We start from the raw sequence: 19,548 nt of genomic DNA, 5'->3' as shown, positions 1-19,548 counted from the left end.
CAACGATACATACAATTAATCATGTCGAATTTACTAGAACAAGAATTTGAAGTTCCGGAAAGAATCAATAACAATATCTCTGCTCACTTCAACTTCTTTCTCGATAATCTATCGCGTAGAAACCGCAACAATAGAGGATCAATCAACGTATTGGTCCGACTCGATGCGAAGGAAATCTCGCCACCGATAGCGGAGGCGATTCGCCGGAGAATGGAATCAGGGAGGAGAAATAATGAAGTAGAGAGAGAAAATCGTCGGATGATGGTGGAGATACCGCCGCCATTGCCGCCGTCAGTGGTGGTGGAGAGTTTGGAGAGAGAAAGAGTGATTGATGAGAATAGTGATTGTTCTATATGTTTGGAAAAATTTGAACTAGGAGAAGAGGTAATAAAATTACCTTGTTTGCATGTTTTTCATAGTGATTGTATCATACGGTGGCTTGAAAGGATCCTTATTTGCCCTTTCTGCAGATTCAAGCTACCTTGTTGATTCTTTGATTATTATTTTTTTGTTTTTTTTTTTTGGAACACGATTTTGTTGGCTTGAAGTTTTTTTTTTTTTTTTTTAATTTTGTTTAAATTGATTCCTTATTTGAGGGGTGAAATAGTCATTTAAGTTGTTCCATTTTGTGGAAGGTAGTTAATAAGTTGATTTTAAATTAAACAATGTGGAAAGATTGTTTTGAATCCGAGATTTGGGGTTTGTTTTTGTAACATGGAAATATGGAAGTGTAAATATTTGATGCAAATTCTTAATTCTAAATTTTCGATATCTTAATACTTTCTCCGTTTCGAAATAGTTGCACCATTTGGCATTTGGTTATTATTCATGAACCACCATATGAGGATTTAAATATAACTTTTTATAATTTTACTTATATGCAATTAGAGATATTAATATTCAAAAAAGCATCTTGACAAATGTAGTAAGATTATTTTGTAACGGAAAAAGTATATATAAGTTCTCATCAGATAAGTGTTTCACTTGTTTTAAAATTCGAAGTATGTATTTAATATGTTTGACCATTTATGCACCTAGAACTATCATGCACATAGTATAGTACTCTTACTGTCTTATACATTCACACTCATCTATGGCTCATTTTGTAAGTGTGTTGACACAATGAAGCAAGTAGACAAAACAATTAATGTCTCATTGATGGATTTGTGCAAAACTACAAGAAATAGAGCAAACAATATCACTTAAACCGTTAAACTTGCTCTATTAGACCAAATTTTTTAAGAAGGCCATATGCACCCTTTATAGAAACTTGACCATTGCAAATGATGCAATAACTATCTAACAATTAGATACCTAACAATAGAGAAAGTAACGGTTTTTAGCAACTTTAGTTATTATCAAGCCCGCCAAAAATGTTTTGACCTTGTAGTTAAGATTGAAGTGTTGTGAACAATAAATCTTCTTTATACTTTGTACTGCCTTCATGGCTCATATGGATAAAAAAAAAATATTATCTAGATATTGTTCAATTTCAAGAATTTTCATTTGAAGTTGAATCTTTTGACAAGCATCTCATCAAATGAGATTCGTGGCTCAAAGAGTGATGAGCTCAATATTCCCATCACTTCAATGAATCTGATGCGCCCATTATCGTCACATTGTCACCATGGAGCAGAGAACATATTTCATAGTTCATACATACAGATGCCGAAAAAATAGATGAAAGGCAAAATTTGGAAAGGAAAGCTCATAATAACTATAAATTATGATAAGCGCGAAATATGTTGATACAAACGGTATTTTTTTTTTGTACTAAAAAAGATACAATGAACAGCTTCGATTTTGTTATCTATCCCAGCCTGAAGGCCTTCTCCTTTCTCTTGGTCTCTCCCTTGTACTGCAATGTTGAGAAACAAACATTGTTCAGCAAGAGTTCTATATGCAACACATCAATATAATCCGAGACATCCAAAGCGTCAATTCTTACTATTTTAACTAAAATAGAATTGCATTTGCGACGTTACACAAACCTTTCGTTTCAAGAGTGCAAGCTAAGAAAGAGAATAAATGGAACTTTATATAGGGGTATATCAGCAACTCTTTCAAGGTATTATTGGATTTCAATATGATAGATAAATAGAACCCGAAAAAGAATGAGGAGGATCAGAGAATAGCTCACCTTTCACTGCTCTTCTGGTCAGAATTCTGACCACCAATACTCCCTCCTGATGCTGGAGCGTAATTTGTCAGAGAGGTTGATTGAGGTCTATTATCCCCACCAATAGTACCACCCGCAACGAACCCTGATAATGATGGCCGCTTGTTGACAAACGTGTTCGAATTGCTAGTCGCCTGATTCTGAGAGCTAGATGAAGCAGCCACAAAGTTGCTCTTGAACTGCGCCATCATACCTGTCCTAAGCGAATTAACGGCAGCAGTCCGAGTAGCTGGCTGAAAGGAAGCATTGTTGGATTCCGTATTATAGCCAATACCCAAACCAAAATCCACACCACGTACACCTCGACCCCCTCCTCCTCCACCTCCACCTCTTCCTTTTCCTTTCTTTCCACCTGCATAACCACGTGAAACATCATTTAGAAAAATTAAAGTAATAAATAATTATCACCAATACCAAATTACCAATCTGCATGATGCTGTAAAAGTTTTCCATGGTGTAACAGGGAGAACTCAAAAAGCAGGCATAAAACTTGAAATTAGCAAGTATTGAAAGACCACCGCGCAAATTGGGTAGAACCTTAGAAGTCATACCTCCTTTCCTTGCATCACGTTTAGACCTGAATCTTCCATCCTAAACATGATTGATAAGGTAGAAGTCAAGAAAAAGCAGACGCGTACAAGCAATAGTTAAAATATCCATACCAAAATACAATGGAGGATGAAGAGACCCCCTTACAAGCAGAAAGTACCGTCACTAAAACAGCATTCTAGTCCTAGGTCCTATTCTTGATGTACCGGCCTTTGGTCCTATTCTTGATATACCTACCTAGAGCTACAATTTTGTGTTGGCACTTGGCTCCACATATTTAAGAAAATCTCCCTAGGTAAAGATTACTAATATGGCCCAAAGGGAAAAGACAACAGTAAAACTAAAGAAAACTTAACCTTATAAGTTATAACAGAGGTAAATCAGGTACATATATTAGTTGGGGGTACCAATGGAGCAGCTAGTTAACATATGAGCTCCAAAGTAACCACCAAACAAAAAGAGAGAGAGAACCGTCTTTTTACATCTTTAAAAAGTCCTAGAATGTCGTAATTCCAAAAATCTACAATGTGCAACTAATCTTTGACAGACATACCATGGAGCAATTACAAGATACAGCATAAAGCAGAATCCTGTAACAAGTTGATCAGTCAAACCAGTAATAAAGATGACACCACACAACTAATGACCAAACGCTCAACAAGATACAAACCCTTCAGGTTAACATCAATACCATATTGTACCTCAAGCTCAACAATCAAAGATCACATTTGGAGCATTATAACAGACACAATAACAAGAATACAGAGGGAAATTACCTTCATGGCAAGATCCATCAATTCCATGGTCACATTCTGACCAGCAGCGATCAAACTATTGACCATTTCACCAGCGAACCTGGCCTCTTTATGTGTGATAAGAGTGTATGCAACCCCGTCTTTATCACCAGCACGACCTGTTCTACCAATACGATGCACATGCATATCCATATCTTTTGCAATGTCAAAGTTGACAACTGACTTAATCGACTTGATATCAAGACCTCGAGCAGCAACATCAGTAGCAATAAGAACATGGTAGGTCCCAGCCTTAAATTTCTGCAGTATCTCCATCCGAGAAGCCTGATCTTTATCTCCATGAAGAGACGCAACTTTGAACCCTTTCTGTGCAAGCTGCAACTCAAGTTCATCTACAGCAGCTTTTTTTGAAGCAAACACCAAAACATCACCTTCATCAATCATTCCTTGCAGCTTTTCTAGGAGCCAGGGTAGCTTCTCTGCATCAGATGGAAGAACTTGAACAATTTGAGTTATGTCCTCATTTGCCATGCCAACCTCTCCCACTGCAACACGCACTGGATCTGAAAGAATTTCTCTTGCCAACTTCTCAACTTTTCGGGGCATTGTGGCTGAAAAGAGTAAAGTCTGACGGTCCGGCCTAATCTGACCAACAATAGACCTTATCTGTGGCTCGAAACCAAGGTCAAACATGCGATCTGCCTCATCAAGCACCAGATAAGTTGCTCTTTTCATTGTCAATGCCTTCATTTTAAGCAAATCAATCAGTCTACCAGGGGTAGCAACAACAATCTCCGCTCCTGCCTTGAGTTCTTTGAACTGATCGAGCTTGGACAACCCACCATAGACGGCAGACACGCGCAACCCATAAGGTTTCGCAAATTTTCTAGTCTCCAGATATATCTGATGAGCTAATTCTCTGGTAGGTGCACATATCACTCCAATAGGTCCTTCCCCTTTCTCAAGCTCAGGCTGGTCCATTATATGCACAATCATCGGAAGCACAAAAGCAGCAGTTTTTCCGGAACCAGTCTTTGCTATACCAATAATATCATGCCCAGAGAGCACTATTGGCAAAGCTTGGCATTGTATGTTGGTAGGCTTCTCGTAACCTTGCTTTGTGATTGCACTCATCAGCGGTGGAGGGAAACCACAATCGTCAAAAGTTTTAACTGGCCTTGGAACCTCAAAACCAGAGACACGAATACTCAAGCTCTTCCGATAGTCTGTGACGTCCTGTTCACTCATGCCTAGAAGAAATATAAAACCGATGGGTATCATCAATGCAAGCATATTGGGACAAGATGTAGCTTTATTATAGCTATATACATAACACCAACAATTTTCCCCTAGGCCTCCTATATTGAATTAAACTTCAGAAAAAACTCAATACTAATATAGCAAATGACTCGATTTCACCAAGACGGACAGTCACGTATTACATGATAAGAATTGATACTAGAATACTAGATATTCAATCATCATTCCTCTATAAGAAAGAATTCAAGGTTTCTCCAATACTTTCCATCTACTTAAACCTTAGGTCCAAATTCTACCCTCCCTCAAAAAATTGGCATAGTCTTCGACTCAGCTAGTAAAGATCATAAATTCTTATTTTAATTCTAATCCTAATTCTAATTACAAAATGGGATTCCTTCACCAAAAACTTTGAGCAACCAATTGATTGCCACTTTCCCCTTAAACAAAAAAAGAGATAAAAACCCAACCAGCTTATATCAAACAGCACATCCTATCATATAACCTACATAGTTGCACTAAAATGACATAAACTGAAAATTGCACATTCACATATAAAAGTAAAACCAATCATATACTTTATTACTTCATGATATATATGTTTCCATTAGTAAGAATGATGATAAACTAAAAAAATATACCAGAAATAGAAGGCTTCTCCTCATAAAAATCCTTATTAAACACCTCATAATCAACCTCAGTATGATCCAAAGCAATAAGAGGCTCAATCTTCTTCTTATCAATGACCACAGGATTATCATCAGAATCATACTCAATCATCCCAGCATCAACCGCCTTCGCTGCAGCGTAAACCTCCTCATCAGAATCGTACCCGGCTCGAAGAGCATCCGACGCCAAAGCTAACCCTACATCTTTCTTAGCTCTCAAGAAACTCTCCATTGGATCATCTTCATCATCATCATCATCTCTATACTTGTCAAGCTTCTCCTTCGGCTTAGGTGGCGGAGCTTCACTCACTTCCTTGTGTATTCCCTCCATAAAAGCGTCGAGAGGATCAATTTCTTCGGAGTTTCCGACGTCGGAGATGTTATTGTTGTTGTCGTTAACGTTGTTGTCGAAGTCGATGTTGTCGACATCGGTGTCTTCGTAGTGGTCGTGAGGTCGTGAAGAAGAAGAAGGAGGGATGTAGAGACGTTGAGGTTGTGGTTGAGATCCTTCGAAGTTGTAAGTTTGTTGACGGTTGATTCCGAAACCTTCGAAGCCGAATTTGCGTTTTGACATGGTTGAATTTTGAAAGGTTGAGCTTAATTAATGGTGGAAAAAGCTTGATTTTGTATCAGTAAAACCCTAATTTTTGAGGATTGGGGATTGGAGGAGGGGGGAAAGGTGGGAGAATTGGGATATGGCGGACGGGTTGTATTTTTGTTTAACGGTGGTTTTTTCACAACTTAACCCCATCCGGTTTGGTAGTCGTTAATAAATTGCGGTAATGCGAATGAATTTTAAGTGTAATTTTATTAGGGAAATACCCTTAAAATCTCCATGGGGAGACATTATTTCTCTATGGGCAACTAATCTCACCCCTAAACTTGTGTTTTTGTCTCAAAGGGAAAGCAATTTTCATTACCACTCATTACCACCTACAAGGTGGTATTGGATGGAAATGAAAATTCAAGAAGAAAATTGGACATTTTAGGATAAATTAGCATTACCATGGGAATGGACAATGATATTTTTCACATATTTACACACAAATTCATTCTCATTACCACCATTTATGACCAACTAAACGAGCCGCTAAGGTTTCACGAAATACACCCGATATCCCTCTTATTTCATAAATACACCAAATATTCTTGTGAATTTGATAAAATGCACCAAATGTAAATCAACCTAATTACTCCAAAATAACCTATTTATTATAATTAATGTTAATTAAAATCTAATTATCTCTAGTTAAACCTAATTAATTAAATCTCCAACCATTCCACTTGCGGACCTACCCTCCTCTTTGTCCACCACCCCCGCTCAGCCTTCCACCACCCAACCCCCAAGACCACTACCTCCCATTCCCCACACCTCGCCCAACCACCCATAAACCTTGAAAACCACCCCTCCCCCACCCATCACCCTTAACCCCCACCCCTTCGAAAAATTAAAATAAAGAAAAAGAAAACAGAAAGAAAAAGAAACAAGAAAAGAAAAGAAAGGAAACGAAAGAGATATAAACTAGATGGAGAAGGAAAAGGTGATATTCTGGGTGCGGATGTCGATGAGTGGAGATGTCGACGAGTCGATAGTGGTGGTCGATGATGATGGCGTGCCGGCGAAACATAGAGGGAGTTAGCTGGTGGATTCCGCTAGTTGGTTTGCAAAGATGCTAAACGCAACGATTGTTAGGGACGTCATAAAACGACATATGTAACGGTGGCTCAGTGATGGTAGGTGCTAGTGAGTTGGGGAAGATCGAAACAACATTGGGGAAGATCGAAACACTGGGTTGTGCTCCTGAGGGGAGGGACGTGGAGGATTGCAGGAACGAAGGGGGATGGGATGGGGGTGAGGGAAGGAATGGGATGCATGGGGTGGGCTGGCAAGGGAAGGATGGTCCTTCAAGAAAGGAATCGAAAGTGAAAGTTGGTTGAGGTAGATGAATTGTTTAGGAGAGATAATGGAGGCAGAAATTGATTGAGCTAAATGTTGAAATTTTTGAAGGGAGGGGATTTCAGGGGTGGCAGGGAAGAGGGGGGAAGGGGATGAGGAAGGGAGGAGAAATAAAGGGGAGGAAAAAGAAAACATTAGGGCGATTGTGTAAATAAGCACTAACGTCGGTCTAACGACGTTCATCATTAATGGCATTTGATGCAATTCAGTCAAACCTCAGGTGCATTTGGTGCATTTTTCAAACGACGAGGGTGCCTAATGCATTTCATGAAAACTCAGGGGGACCTGGTGAAAAACCTGTTTGTTTAAACGGGTTGAAGTGGGTGGTTCGTGGTACATTGGTGAGGAGTTTGCATAGTAGAGCTGGTAAAAGGTCGTGCTTGTGTCGTGTTCATACTCGTGACATATATAAATGGATTAGAAAACTCATTAATACTAATCCAATCCATTTAATAAATGTGTCGTGTTGTGTTGATTAATTAAATATGTTGATATATCTCAGACTAATTTACTTTTTTCATTCTCGATTTATTTTGTGTTGTCGTGTTAAGCTACTTTTTGGTAATTTTAAATCAATTGTGTATATTAATATCCTATATTTATGTAGCATTTGTGTTAAATGGGTTCAAACTTGTCATATTCATATTAGAAATCTTAACACTAACTCACCCCATTTAGTAATACGTGTCATTTAGCCTATTTAAATAAACTGGTTGGAAATCCTCAACAATAATCCAATTTTTTATTTTGGTCCGGATCATGTTGTGTTGTCGTGTCATGTCTCGTTAAACTTATTTTGACTTATCGTACCTTATCTATACTTATTTAAGCTTATTAAAACTTATTTGAGCTTGTTGAAACTTACATAAATTTATTTAAGAAGTGTTAAAGTTTATTGAAACTTAACTAAACTTATTGAAACAAACCTTAACTTACTTTAATTATATTTTCCTTAAATAAGTTAAAACATATTGAATGGAACAAGCCTCATTGGAACATATACTTTATATTTATAAGGTGTATCAGACAATAAAGTTTTAGTGTATTGATTAAACTCGTACTTTTTCATTTCAGTAGTCATGTGCTCGATACCTTGCTAACTATAAAAAGTTGACATAATTGATTAAAAAAATGAATTATTTTATTGACATAATTTGATAACTATAAAAAGTTGGAAATCTATGTACTTCCTCCATTTTTTTACACGTTACACTTTGACATTTATCACAAATTTCACTTAGACCATCGTTTGTGATTTATATGTTAATATTTTCCTTAAATAAAACCGTCTACTTTAGCCCAAACCTAATATTAAGGAGAGAATGGAACATTTTTCTTAAAATAGTGACTACTTTAATTTATTCAGTGACTATTTTAATCTATTTACGGACCAGTTTAATATATTCAGTAATAGCATTATTTAATTTATTTAGTGGCTGATTTAATCCATTTAGTAACTAGTTTAATCCATTTCGTAAGACTGTCATACTATTTTTAATAATTGTTTGTTGTAATTCGAGATTCAAAGGGAAACAAAAGGAATGAGAATATAATGGACGGCTAGGATGGTGCAAGATACCAAGAAATAGTGTTAGGGTTGAGAGAAATGGAATAAACTTATTAAGAAAATGTAGACTTGAATTGTCTAATTTTATATTAAAATTAGACCGTTTACTATAATAATTTGTGCAAAAAATATAAACAACTTAGGGTATGAATATTGATAGTTTTAAGAGGAGTCTTGAGCAAAGACTATGCAATAATGTTGAAAGAAAAAGATGGAAGTCTTGGAGTGAGTTTAATAATCAAAGACTCCATCCAAGACTATGGCATGTAAGGAGTTAAATTTCTAGGTACTTAAAATTTGACATTTGTCTTTTTTTTTTTTTGTAAAATCAATTTAAAACATAGTATATGGAGAGTCTGAGGGATAAAATATAGAATTATAATGAATCTCGAGTGAGTCTATAAAATTCAAAAGTAATGTATCGTCAAAAAAAAATTCAAACATAAGAAAAAGTTGATATGACACAGTTTAGAGTTTGAAGTTGAGTATGATGGATAAACTTACGCTAACTTTAGTTTTACAAAACTAGGAAAAATAATCTGTCAACGGTCAATTCAGCAATGTAATAGACTAGGAATCAAATGAAAAATTTACTACTATCCTAGAATTAGTAAACTATAAAAAAAGGCATGAAGTATAAAATACTACTATTACAACGACCATCAGTAGGATTATATTATAGTAGTCAAAGACAGATTTCTTTTGTTTGGTATCAACGAAATGCAAGAAAGTGACATATTGCCTGTCTCTTCTGAGGAGTTAGGTTCATGGACTAGTCATTTTCCACCATAAGTAGGAGAAAATGCACAAAGAATATGGAATATTTTCAAGAAAAAATGCTCCATAATATGCAAGATTGAGAAAAAATGGCAGCAAACACTTCACTTTTATTGGGTAATTCACCCATTATTTATAGGGAACAAAAAAAAGTACTTACTTTTGAGTCTTGAAGTCTTGTTGAGTTAAATTATACTTCATCACTAATATGACTTTTTATATATTTATGTTAATTTATCGAGGATTCTTGGGTGTAATGGTATGACTTTTTATCTCGTACATGGGAGATCAAAATTTAAATCTTAGTGGAAGCAAAAAAAATTAATATTAATGGGGGTTGGGAGATATTGAGAAGGGGGTTTGGGGATTGTTGAGACTCTGGGTGAGTGGCTATGTGCGGTGACAGTGCAGAGGAAATTAAGCTTATTACGGATTATCGAAAGAGGGTCAAAAAAAATATTTATGTTTATTTAATAGGTAAATAACTATTGGCTGATTGTGCAAACAAGTTTTTCATATATATGACTATATACTCCATTCGTTAAATTTTATTCTATATACTTTGTACTTTGACTCTATTCTCCACCCATTATTTGTAGAGTTTTCGCATATTAAAAGTACGCATATAGCTCATTTAAATTCATTCCATGAAATTTGCTAATTCATGTATATTGGAATGACAAGGTTTTTGCATATCATAATTAACACGAGGGATCAATTATCATTACTTCCAATTCAAATTCACAATGGCTTCAAGATCTTATAATTGTTTTCCAAATACCCCTTTGTTCCTTATCATTGTTCTTGTTTGTTTTTCGTACAATTTTCAACGAACATATTTGAGCAACAATATTTTTAGATTCATATCATAAATAATTATAACAGATTTAATATTATAAGACTATATGTTGAGACAAATATATCTAGTAACTATATGATTATGTTTAGTTACATATATATTTCGATCAAAATAAAACTACACGCCGAGATGAATCTATCTAGTAACTATACGATTATGTTCTATTACATAGATATTTCGATCAAAACTCACAATCAAAGTTTATCTCTTCAAACGCAATAAATTTTTCCCGTAAAAACATCAAATAAGAAAGAAAGGAGTATCATATTCTTATTTCGAGGCACCACAAACTTTTTTTAATTGAAGAAACAAAACTCATAATGTAATGACTCTTACTTGGGGTACGATTGTTAGAAAAACAATATCAATTAATGTCTATTTCAAGTCTATTATTTTTAGTCATGTTGTTAGAAAAGTCAATCCAGCGACTCAAACTATGACTCACTTTATACCACTTGAGTTCTCTACACAAGCGTAGATATGAGGTTGTCCAATCATCATAGATGATATTGTTAGAGAAGCCAATCCAACAGCTCATATTATAGCTCACCTTAGCCCACTCGAGTTCTCTATATGAGTGTGGATAGTGGATTGTCTAAGTATCATAGAGGATATTGTTGTTTCTGGTTTTTGCTAGTTAATAAATAATTTCTAGGAAAAGCTAATTGAGTTCTCTCGGTTATTTTGTTGTTTTACCCATTGTCAAAAAAAAAAAAATTTTTCTACTATCCAAAAAATAAATGCTAAAAAAAACAACACAATAATTTTTTTCGAACAGCAAATTAAATTCAACAAAATCATAAAATTCTCAGCGAAGTACCACCTCGAATTTCAAAATATTGCCCAGGGTTCAAATAATCATCCCAATAATATTGTTGGGCCATTTATTTCTGAATTGTTTTGTATCCAGTCTGAATAATCTATGAGCTGATGTGTCGTGCAGACTAATAGCCTAACAGAGTAACAGGTATAAAATCTCAACTAGTAGTAAAAAGTAAAAACAGTGTACACAAACCCAACAGTCCAACACACACCCATCCTCATTCCTCACCTCTTCCTTTTTCTCTCTCCTCAACTTCGAACTTTCCCTCAATTCCCCAGATTTCATTTCCCACGATTCTCTCTCCTCTTTCTTTCAAACATCTATCAAAAATGGCGTCCAAGTTTCGAAACGTCCATCCATTTCAAACTTCTTCTCTAATCACACTTTTCTTCTTCTTTTACTTCCTTCTTTTCACTTCTCTAACAAATGTTTGTTACTCTTCTTCTTCTTCTTCATAGTATTACTACTACTAATATTAGTGCCTTGTTTGGTTTAGTTTGCTTTACTTGCAAGCTTTTTTTTAATACTCCTCACGATCTCTTTCTCAGATCCAAACACACCCTTCACTCTCATCTTTTTGTTCTCTTCGTTTGATTTATGTCGGCCATGAAAAGATTTTCTCTGAGCTTCGGTAATTTTTTTATTTATGGGTTTTATTTGATTTATGTACCCTTTTTTAGGAATTTATTATTGATTGTTATTTTATAATTATTGATTTGTTGAAAATTGGATTGTTGTCGGTGAATTTGAGAAATGTTGGGTAGTTAGCTGAAATTGATTCTGGGTGTTATTTTAGTTAGGGTTTTAATTGGATTTTAGGTTGATTACCTCATTTTTCTATAATATTAGTAGTTTGTGATTATTATATTTTGTGTTTGGTGAATCTATTTTTAGGGCATTAGTGGATTGATGAACACACTGTATTGATTTATTTAATGATAATGAGGTAGGAAATGTTGAAATTTTGAGGAATTTTTAAGCAATTGAAGCTAGGTGTAAAATTGTGTTAGTATGCCTATTGTGATAGAGGGATCAATAAGACAGACAAGGCATTATTGTTATGGATGTTTTTCAGCTTGTCGAAAGCGTCGAGACTAGAATTTGGTGTCTGATATGGATAAGTCTAGCTTTTACCTTGGTTTTCTACTATTTTCAATCACACCCTATCTGTCTTTCAAGAGTACTACACCGTTTTGGCAAGGTAGGTGAAGGATCATGGTAGCAACGATGGGAATTGGAACTTAGGGTATTGGAATTATGAAGCTTGTGCTATGAATGATTTTGTCTATGATGTTTTTGGGATTCAAGCAACATAGATATGTTACTTGGGCTACGTTACTCGTATCAAATATGGGTAGATGTCCAGGTGTCCGACTTGTTGTTTATTGATTTATACCATGATTTTGTGCCAAAATAGAGTATCGAAGTTTTCATATCCATGTGGGGGTAATGAAAATCTGACACGTGTACTTCATACAAAGATGAAGAGTCCGAGTAACATAGAAACTAGTATTTCCTTTACCTTGTATTTGATAGCTAATGTTTCATTTAGTGATTTTTTTTCAAAGTGGAAGCCTGGAAGGTTACTAAAGTTTTTGTTTTCATTGTGTTGGGAATACATCGCGGTGGCTTGGATTGGACTTTTGAGTAGTTTATTGCCTTTCCCCCCTTACATATTTAGGGTAGCACTGTTTCTTCTTCATATGATCAAGAAGTATTAAATGAATTTCATGTATATGTATAATGGGATAAATTAAAGACATACTATTGAATTGGTATGCATGTGTTTTGAAGTGGAAGTGAGGTGGTGTACTTAGGTCTTCTACTGGAGAACTTGTTGCACAAATCCTGGAATGCTTTAGTGTTGTGTAGGAAGTAAGGCATGTCCACCTTTGGAGGAGGAAGAAGAGAAAGGAAACGAGTAGAATGAAAGTTTGAAAAGTAAGGAAATTAGGAAAAGAAGTTAGGTTTGTGTTTCGAATTCTATCTTTTAAAAATTTGCATTAAATGGTATGCTAATATCATTGATAATGTTTGATCAATGATTACATTAAGGCATTAAGCAACTTAGATAGGCGGTAATAGATGGTGGTAGTGGCAAATAGCAATGAATATGTGAAGAAAGTTACTTGCTAATGTGCATGGTAATGCTCGACTATCCCCAAATAAATCCTATCCTTCTTAAATTCCATTACCATCCATTGTGGTCTTAGAGGTGGTATAGAGTAAATGGTAACTAATGAAGAAACCCATATGTTTGGGATGATGTTGAAGTACCATAGCTATTGACATAAGACTTCTATTTTTTTTTCAAATTTCTTGCTCATATATACTTCTTGCTTTTGATTATTAAGTGACTCAGAGAGAAATGACACAATTCTTAAGAAACTTAGAGAGAGAAAGTTAGGGCCAATAGTATGAAAGAAACAGCAATTTTGTAATGGCCCTTTTGTAAAAAAAAAGGGGATTTTTTTTCGCCATTAAGTGAAATCAGTCACTTGTCGTGACATTGCCATATGACAGAAGTAAGTCACGTAATAAAAAACAGAGGAAGTACATTACAAATCTATATATACATTCATTACCATTTCCACAATTTATTACTGGTTACTGAACAGGCTGTTACAAAAAACGCCAGTAGCTTAAAGTTTATTTTGTATTAGCATGAGAGTTATTTTTTGTGTGATTTCTTGATCATTGAATTAAGGTCTTCAAAAACCATTCAATTCCCAGTTCTCATATAATGTAGATCACTAGATTGTAGATGTTGGTATAAGACAATATATGTTTAACCAACTAGTGTATGGAGCATTTGCTTGTTTGACACTTAAAAAGGTGCAATTTCTACATTTAACTAGATCACTAGCTATAACAACTATAGGTTGCTTTTGTTTTACAGTATCATTATTTAGTCTCACATATATCTAACTAGATGCGAAGTCACTTGAAGATCATGAAGAGATTATGTATCCTGAATGTTAAATATCTGTGGATCTCTAGAGTGAAATGCATTACTCTAATTGCATTGCTATTTATTCAAACACGTTATTATTTAAATAAACTACTTCAAATGGTAAGAACTTGCATTTCGTTCTTGTATATTGAGGCTCTTATAGCATTTGCCACTTTCTGACTTCATCTTGCTATCCTAGTGGTTCTAGATTGTGTTATGTTCTTCGTTGACCTTTTACCGTTGCTTCTCACTTATAGATTGTTTACTTCTTCTGACTTTGCAGAATTGGCAAGTAAGCTTTTGATATGTCTGCTGGTATCATGTTCAACAGCATTCCCCATCAATGCGGAATCTCCTTTCACTACTCCCATCCTTGTTACTAATGCCAACCCACTTCTTGTTGGCCTGAAGGGTAGACACTTGACACCATTATCAAGGCGGTATCTTGCATCAGCACCTGTTCAGGTTCCATATGCACCACCACTAACAAATAGTCATCCTCCTGTTGGTTCTAGTTCATCTGAATTGGCGAAGAAGAGTGGCGAATCAGCACCACCAGTTGAAGGCCGTAGGTTGCCTCTTTTGGCTGAAGCAGCCCCTCCACAGTCTAGAATACCCGTGCCACTTGTTACTCCAGAAGTTTCAAGTAAGAGTATTTTTCGTTAGAAGTTAATGTACCATTTAGAGATGTTTGGTATGAGTATTTTAAGAGTTGGAAACGGAAACAAGAAACCTTTTATGGTACATGTTGTTAGTATGAGGGATGGGATGAAGTGAGCCACCTTGTGCTTTTCCCCCCCTGTTTTATATTAGTCTCCACGATTCTTGTCTCTGCCATTATCTCGTTTCTTTCCGTTTTGCTTCCCACTTCTTTTGGGCACTTCACTTTGTGTTTGTGAGGTATGTGCCCTCAGCCCCTCACTATTATGTGCTTCACATGCTGGGGCCAACTAACCTTCCTTTTTTATGCATTGTTAAGACATAATTTGACTAAGGCCTTGTTCAGTTCACCTTTACTTAATTTTATAATTATCTTCAATTTCACCTTAAATAATACAAGCAAAAAGTAATACATAGTAAATTTAAGTTCAATTAAGTAAGAATAAGTTCAGTTTACTAAAATTAATTCAGCAAAAATCAGTGAATTGTGAAGTGTAAGAGAAAACAATAGAGAATCACTAAAAATAAGTTCAGTTCAGTAAATCAGGTAAAGTGAGGCCTACAATTGTGACTTTGTTAAATCTTTTATTTGTGAATCTGTGCATTTCTTTAACAGCATTTCTAGTCTGTGTAACTAGCAAAGTGACACAATATATACTCCATTTGTTTATCAATATTTTTCATCTGTTGTGACTTTAGTGTGTATTCTTTATTTTCCAGACTGCTGTGGACCTGATATGGTACAGAAACGAGAGACCCCGAGCTGCCATTGTGTTTATCCAATTAAGGTTGATCTTCTGCTTTTGAATGTGTCAGAAAATCCAAATTGGAGTCTTTTCCTTGACGAATTATCTTCAAGGCTGGGCCTCCGAGCTCCTCAGATGCAAATGAATAACTTCTATTGGGTTACCTTGACAAGCTTAAATATTTCATTGGACGTTACTCCACATACTGGGATAAGTTTCTCGGCTGATGCTGCATCTGCTATGAACTCCTCGCTCTTGTTGCATAAAGTTTCCATTCCTAAATTAGCAGGTGTGGGTGATTACAAGCTTCTTAATGTGACCTGGTATCAGCCTCCTGCTCCATCACCAGGTAAATCTTTTGCAAAGACTTGTGCTGCAGGCTGCTTGGCTCCTGAATTCGTTGAGATATATTTTCCCCCTGAGGCTTATATTAGTTCTTTCCTACTGTTATTTGTGTTTTGTTATTTTACACTTGCTCTGAAAATTCGAGATGACAGCGTGTAACTTGGAATATATTTGTGCAGGAGTCTTATTTTTTATCTAAGGAACTAGGATCTAGGATATCCTTGACTTTTGTTGTGTTATTGTAATTGGCTTCAATATATGAATGTTTATGACACTAGTCTTTTCTTTGATATGCAGCGCCTTTATCTGCTGCTTCACCAATGAAAGCACCTTCTCATCAGGCTTCGTCTTCAACAACATCAGTTCCTACTAATAAAGGGAAGAACTCAAGCTTGGTTATTGTTCTCGGAATAGGGGCTGGCTTTCTTATCATTGCCATTATTTTTGTGCTAGTTATATGTTCTTGCTCGTCTCGCCAAAAGCCTAAACCATCTTTTAAAGATCCAGGTATGAGTAGCAACACTAATTTATGCTCATTAGCAGTAAATCCCTTTTTATGATCCTTGTGTGATCTTTAGTAGTCGATATCTAATTTTCAAGTTTTAAAGTAAAGGGTCACACTATGGGCTTGTTTATCTTGTCTGCTGAAGCTAGCTTGAACTTTCATTGTTTCTTCTTCTTCGACAATAAGTGTCTATGAGACTGTTATTTCATATTCGAGTCTCGATGTTGATGGTTTGAATGAAGTTGATGTATTAGACTCCTTAGTTTGTAATAAGGCATCAAGTAAGGAAGTTTAATACGCCGATAGTCAGAAAGAGACGTGGACTTAGAGAATTAGCATCATCGTCCTTGGAAAGCTTCCTGTCACATTTTTCTTTCCTTTTCTTGTTCATATCTATAATTCTTTCTCTTTTTTTGCTGTTCATATCTGTTATACTTTTATTCGTTTCACCTCTTGCAACATTGTTTCATTCATCATGATGGTCTCGTCTTCATCTATATTGTCCTTGAATTAGTTTGTTTTTATGAAGGGATTCTGATTTTGCAGTAGAGAAAAAAATGCCTTATAAGTACCTGACCTCTTTTATATAGTATCAGGGGCAGAAACTCAGATTTTAATGTTCTTAGGCTCATTTCCACCAACACCCCCCAATTTTTTTTTTCTGGTTCCCTCATATCTTCTGTATCACTATCTTTTGTATCTACAATACCGTTCGTGCCACAACCCCTTTTTTCCTTCTCTGGTTTGTTTCAGTTAGGTGTGTTATTTGATTGTTCTTCAATTTTCTGTAGAGAATTCTGCATCAAGGCCACGGACTTCAGATGCAGCCCCTACCGGAGGATCTCTTCCACACCCTAGCAGTACAAGATTTCTGTCATATGAAGAACTGAAGAAGGCAACAAATAACTTTGAAAAATCTAGCATACTTGGGGAGGGTGGGTTTGGCAAAGTTTTTAAAGGTGTTCTGAGTGACGGCACAGCTGTTGCAATCAAGAGGCTTACAAATGGTGGGCCTCAAGGTGATAAGGAATTCCTGGTTGAGGTTGAGATGCTTAGCAGGTTGCATCACCGTAACCTTGTCAAACTTGTGGGCTACTTTAGCAGCCGTGAATTTTCCCAAAATCTGCTTTGTTATGAGCTTGTCCCGAACGGAAGTCTGGAGGCATGGCTACATGGTAATTGCAATTACATGAAAAGCATTTGATAGCTTTAAATCCAAGTCACTTGTAGAAGTTTCTGCCTGAAACCTGTTTTTGTAGAGTTGTGTTATAACATAATTGTTGAACTAAAAAGCTCTCCTATACTTCAGGTCCTTTGGGCGTTAATTGTCCATTAGATTGGGACACGAGAATGAAGATTGCACTGGATGCTGCTAGAGGACTTGCATACTTGCATGAAGACTCACAACCATGTGTCATCCACCGAGACTTCAAGGCATCAAATATATTACTTGAGAACAACTTCAACGCTAAGGTTGCTGATTTTGGCCTTGCCAAACAGGCGCCTGAAGGCAGGCAAACTTATCTGTCTACTCGAGTTATGGGAACATTTGGGTCAGCCCTCGCCTTTTTTATTTTATTTTTATTTTTTTATTTTAAGGGAACCTCATCTTTGGTTACTTGCATAGTTGCATGTACCATATTAGTTCCTCATTTAATATTGTAGTTTCTGAAATGCATTTAATTGATACAAACAGGTATGTAGCTCCTGAATATGCCATGACTGGTCATTTACTTGTTAAAAGTGATGTCTATAGCTATGGGGTTGTCTTGTTGGAGTTGCTGACTGGAAAAAAACCTGTTGATATGTCACAGTCAGCTGGCAAGGAGAACCTTGTTACCTGGGTAAGTTGTATTTCCACATGGTTCTCTCTGTCGTTACTTCCAAGCTGATCTTGACTAGAATAGACAATATGACTAGATTTAACTGTTATTTACAGGCAAGGCCAATTTTGAGAGATAAGGATCGCTTGGAAGAGCTTGTGGATTCGAAGCTTCAGGGCAATTACCCCAAAGAAGATTTTTTACGAGTTTGCACGATTGCAGCTGCTTGTGTTGCACCCGAGGCGAATCAACGGCCCACAATGGGCGAGGTGGTGCAGTCTCTTAAAATGGTACAACGGGTTACCGAGTATCAAGATGCTGCCATGGGTTCTGCTAACATACGGCCAAATATTAGACAGTCCTCAACCACCTTTGAATCTGATGGGACCTCCTCAATATTCTCATCTGGCCCTTACTCTGGTTTGAGTACCTTTGATGAAAACATTTCTCGAAATGCAGTTTTCTCTGAGGATCTTCATGAAGGCAGGTGAAAGAGTTGGTAGTTAGTAGTCCATTCCCTTCATTCTTGAGTGTGAAATTGAAGAAATGGCTCATGTTAGTCACCTGGGCGGGGTTCAAAGCTTCCGAGGATGAAATCACTAATTGGTGAGGTTTGTTTAGCTGGAGATCAATGCCCTCATCTACAATAGAGAACCATTGTGATATTTCTGATGAAGTGATGAGGGCTTTTGGTGTTGCTGCATCACTGTGAAATGATGTATATATATGCTTACCCTTCGATTTAGTTCGACATGAATTTCTGGGTTAAGGGCATTCCTTCCTTTTTTCTTCACCTGATTCATCCTCTTATCTCTTGTCTGGGATCATCTTTTTACCCTGTTTGTTAAAATATAAAATCCTTGTACATCTACCTTCTCTTGTCAGAATTCATCAATTATAAAGTCAAATGTGCAGGCTTCTATTTCTTGCTCGATTACCGGAAAGTATCATCTTTGCCGATTTGTAGAACGTCGCCGGAGAACAAGTAGGTAGATGATGTACCATTACATGTAAACTATTCAGAAGTGCAGGCTGCTATCTGTGGAACCATTTACTGAATTCATACGTTAAATATTAGTCATCCAAATGATGCCATTTACCAAAAGTATGAAAGTAAAATTACAT

The 19,548-nt window shown here is 36.2% G+C and overlaps 2 protein-coding genes across 3 annotated transcripts; one reads left to right on the top strand and one right to left on the bottom strand.

Annotated features, from left to right (window-relative positions):
• Positions 1-1,693: 1,693 nt before the first annotated feature.
• On the bottom strand, positions 1,694-6,143 carry LOC104894779 (DEAD-box ATP-dependent RNA helicase 24). Of its 2 annotated transcripts, XM_010681095.3 has the most exons (5): positions 5,382-6,141; positions 3,505-4,733; positions 2,731-2,770; positions 2,141-2,531; positions 1,694-1,858 (listed from the first exon to the last, which is right to left on the bottom strand). In XM_010681095.3, exons 1-5 carry the CDS (start codon positions 5,980-5,982, stop codon positions 1,807-1,809), a joined length of 2,313 nt encoding a protein of 770 aa, XP_010679397.2. In that variant the 5' UTR covers positions 5,983-6,141; the 3' UTR covers positions 1,694-1,806. The 2 variants fall into 2 exon arrangements, with proteins under 2 accessions (XP_010679397.2, XP_010679398.2); XM_010681096.4 differs by lacking the exons at positions 1,694-1,858; positions 2,731-2,770 and having other exon boundaries at positions 2,222-2,531; positions 5,382-6,143.
• Positions 6,144-11,570: 5,427 nt separating this feature from the next.
• On the top strand, positions 11,571-19,348 carry LOC104894778 (serine/threonine-protein kinase PBL36). Its single transcript, XM_010681094.4, has 8 exons — positions 11,571-12,022; positions 14,628-14,990; positions 15,725-16,099; positions 16,393-16,602; positions 17,392-17,775; positions 17,910-18,153; positions 18,297-18,444; positions 18,540-19,348. Exons 1-8 carry the CDS (start codon positions 11,989-11,991, stop codon positions 18,912-18,914), a joined length of 2,133 nt encoding a protein of 710 aa, XP_010679396.1. The 5' UTR covers positions 11,571-11,988; the 3' UTR covers positions 18,915-19,348.
• Positions 19,349-19,548: the final 200 nt, after the last annotated feature.

The sequence above is a fragment of the Beta vulgaris genome, chromosome 5, assembly GCF_026745355.1.
Source record: "Beta vulgaris subsp. vulgaris cultivar EL10 chromosome 5, EL10.2, whole genome shotgun sequence".
Taxonomy (NCBI): domain Eukaryota; kingdom Viridiplantae; phylum Streptophyta; class Magnoliopsida; order Caryophyllales; family Amaranthaceae; genus Beta; species Beta vulgaris.
The sequence above is the reverse complement of the archived record's forward strand: the minus strand, read 5'-3'. Positions and strand labels throughout refer to the sequence as shown.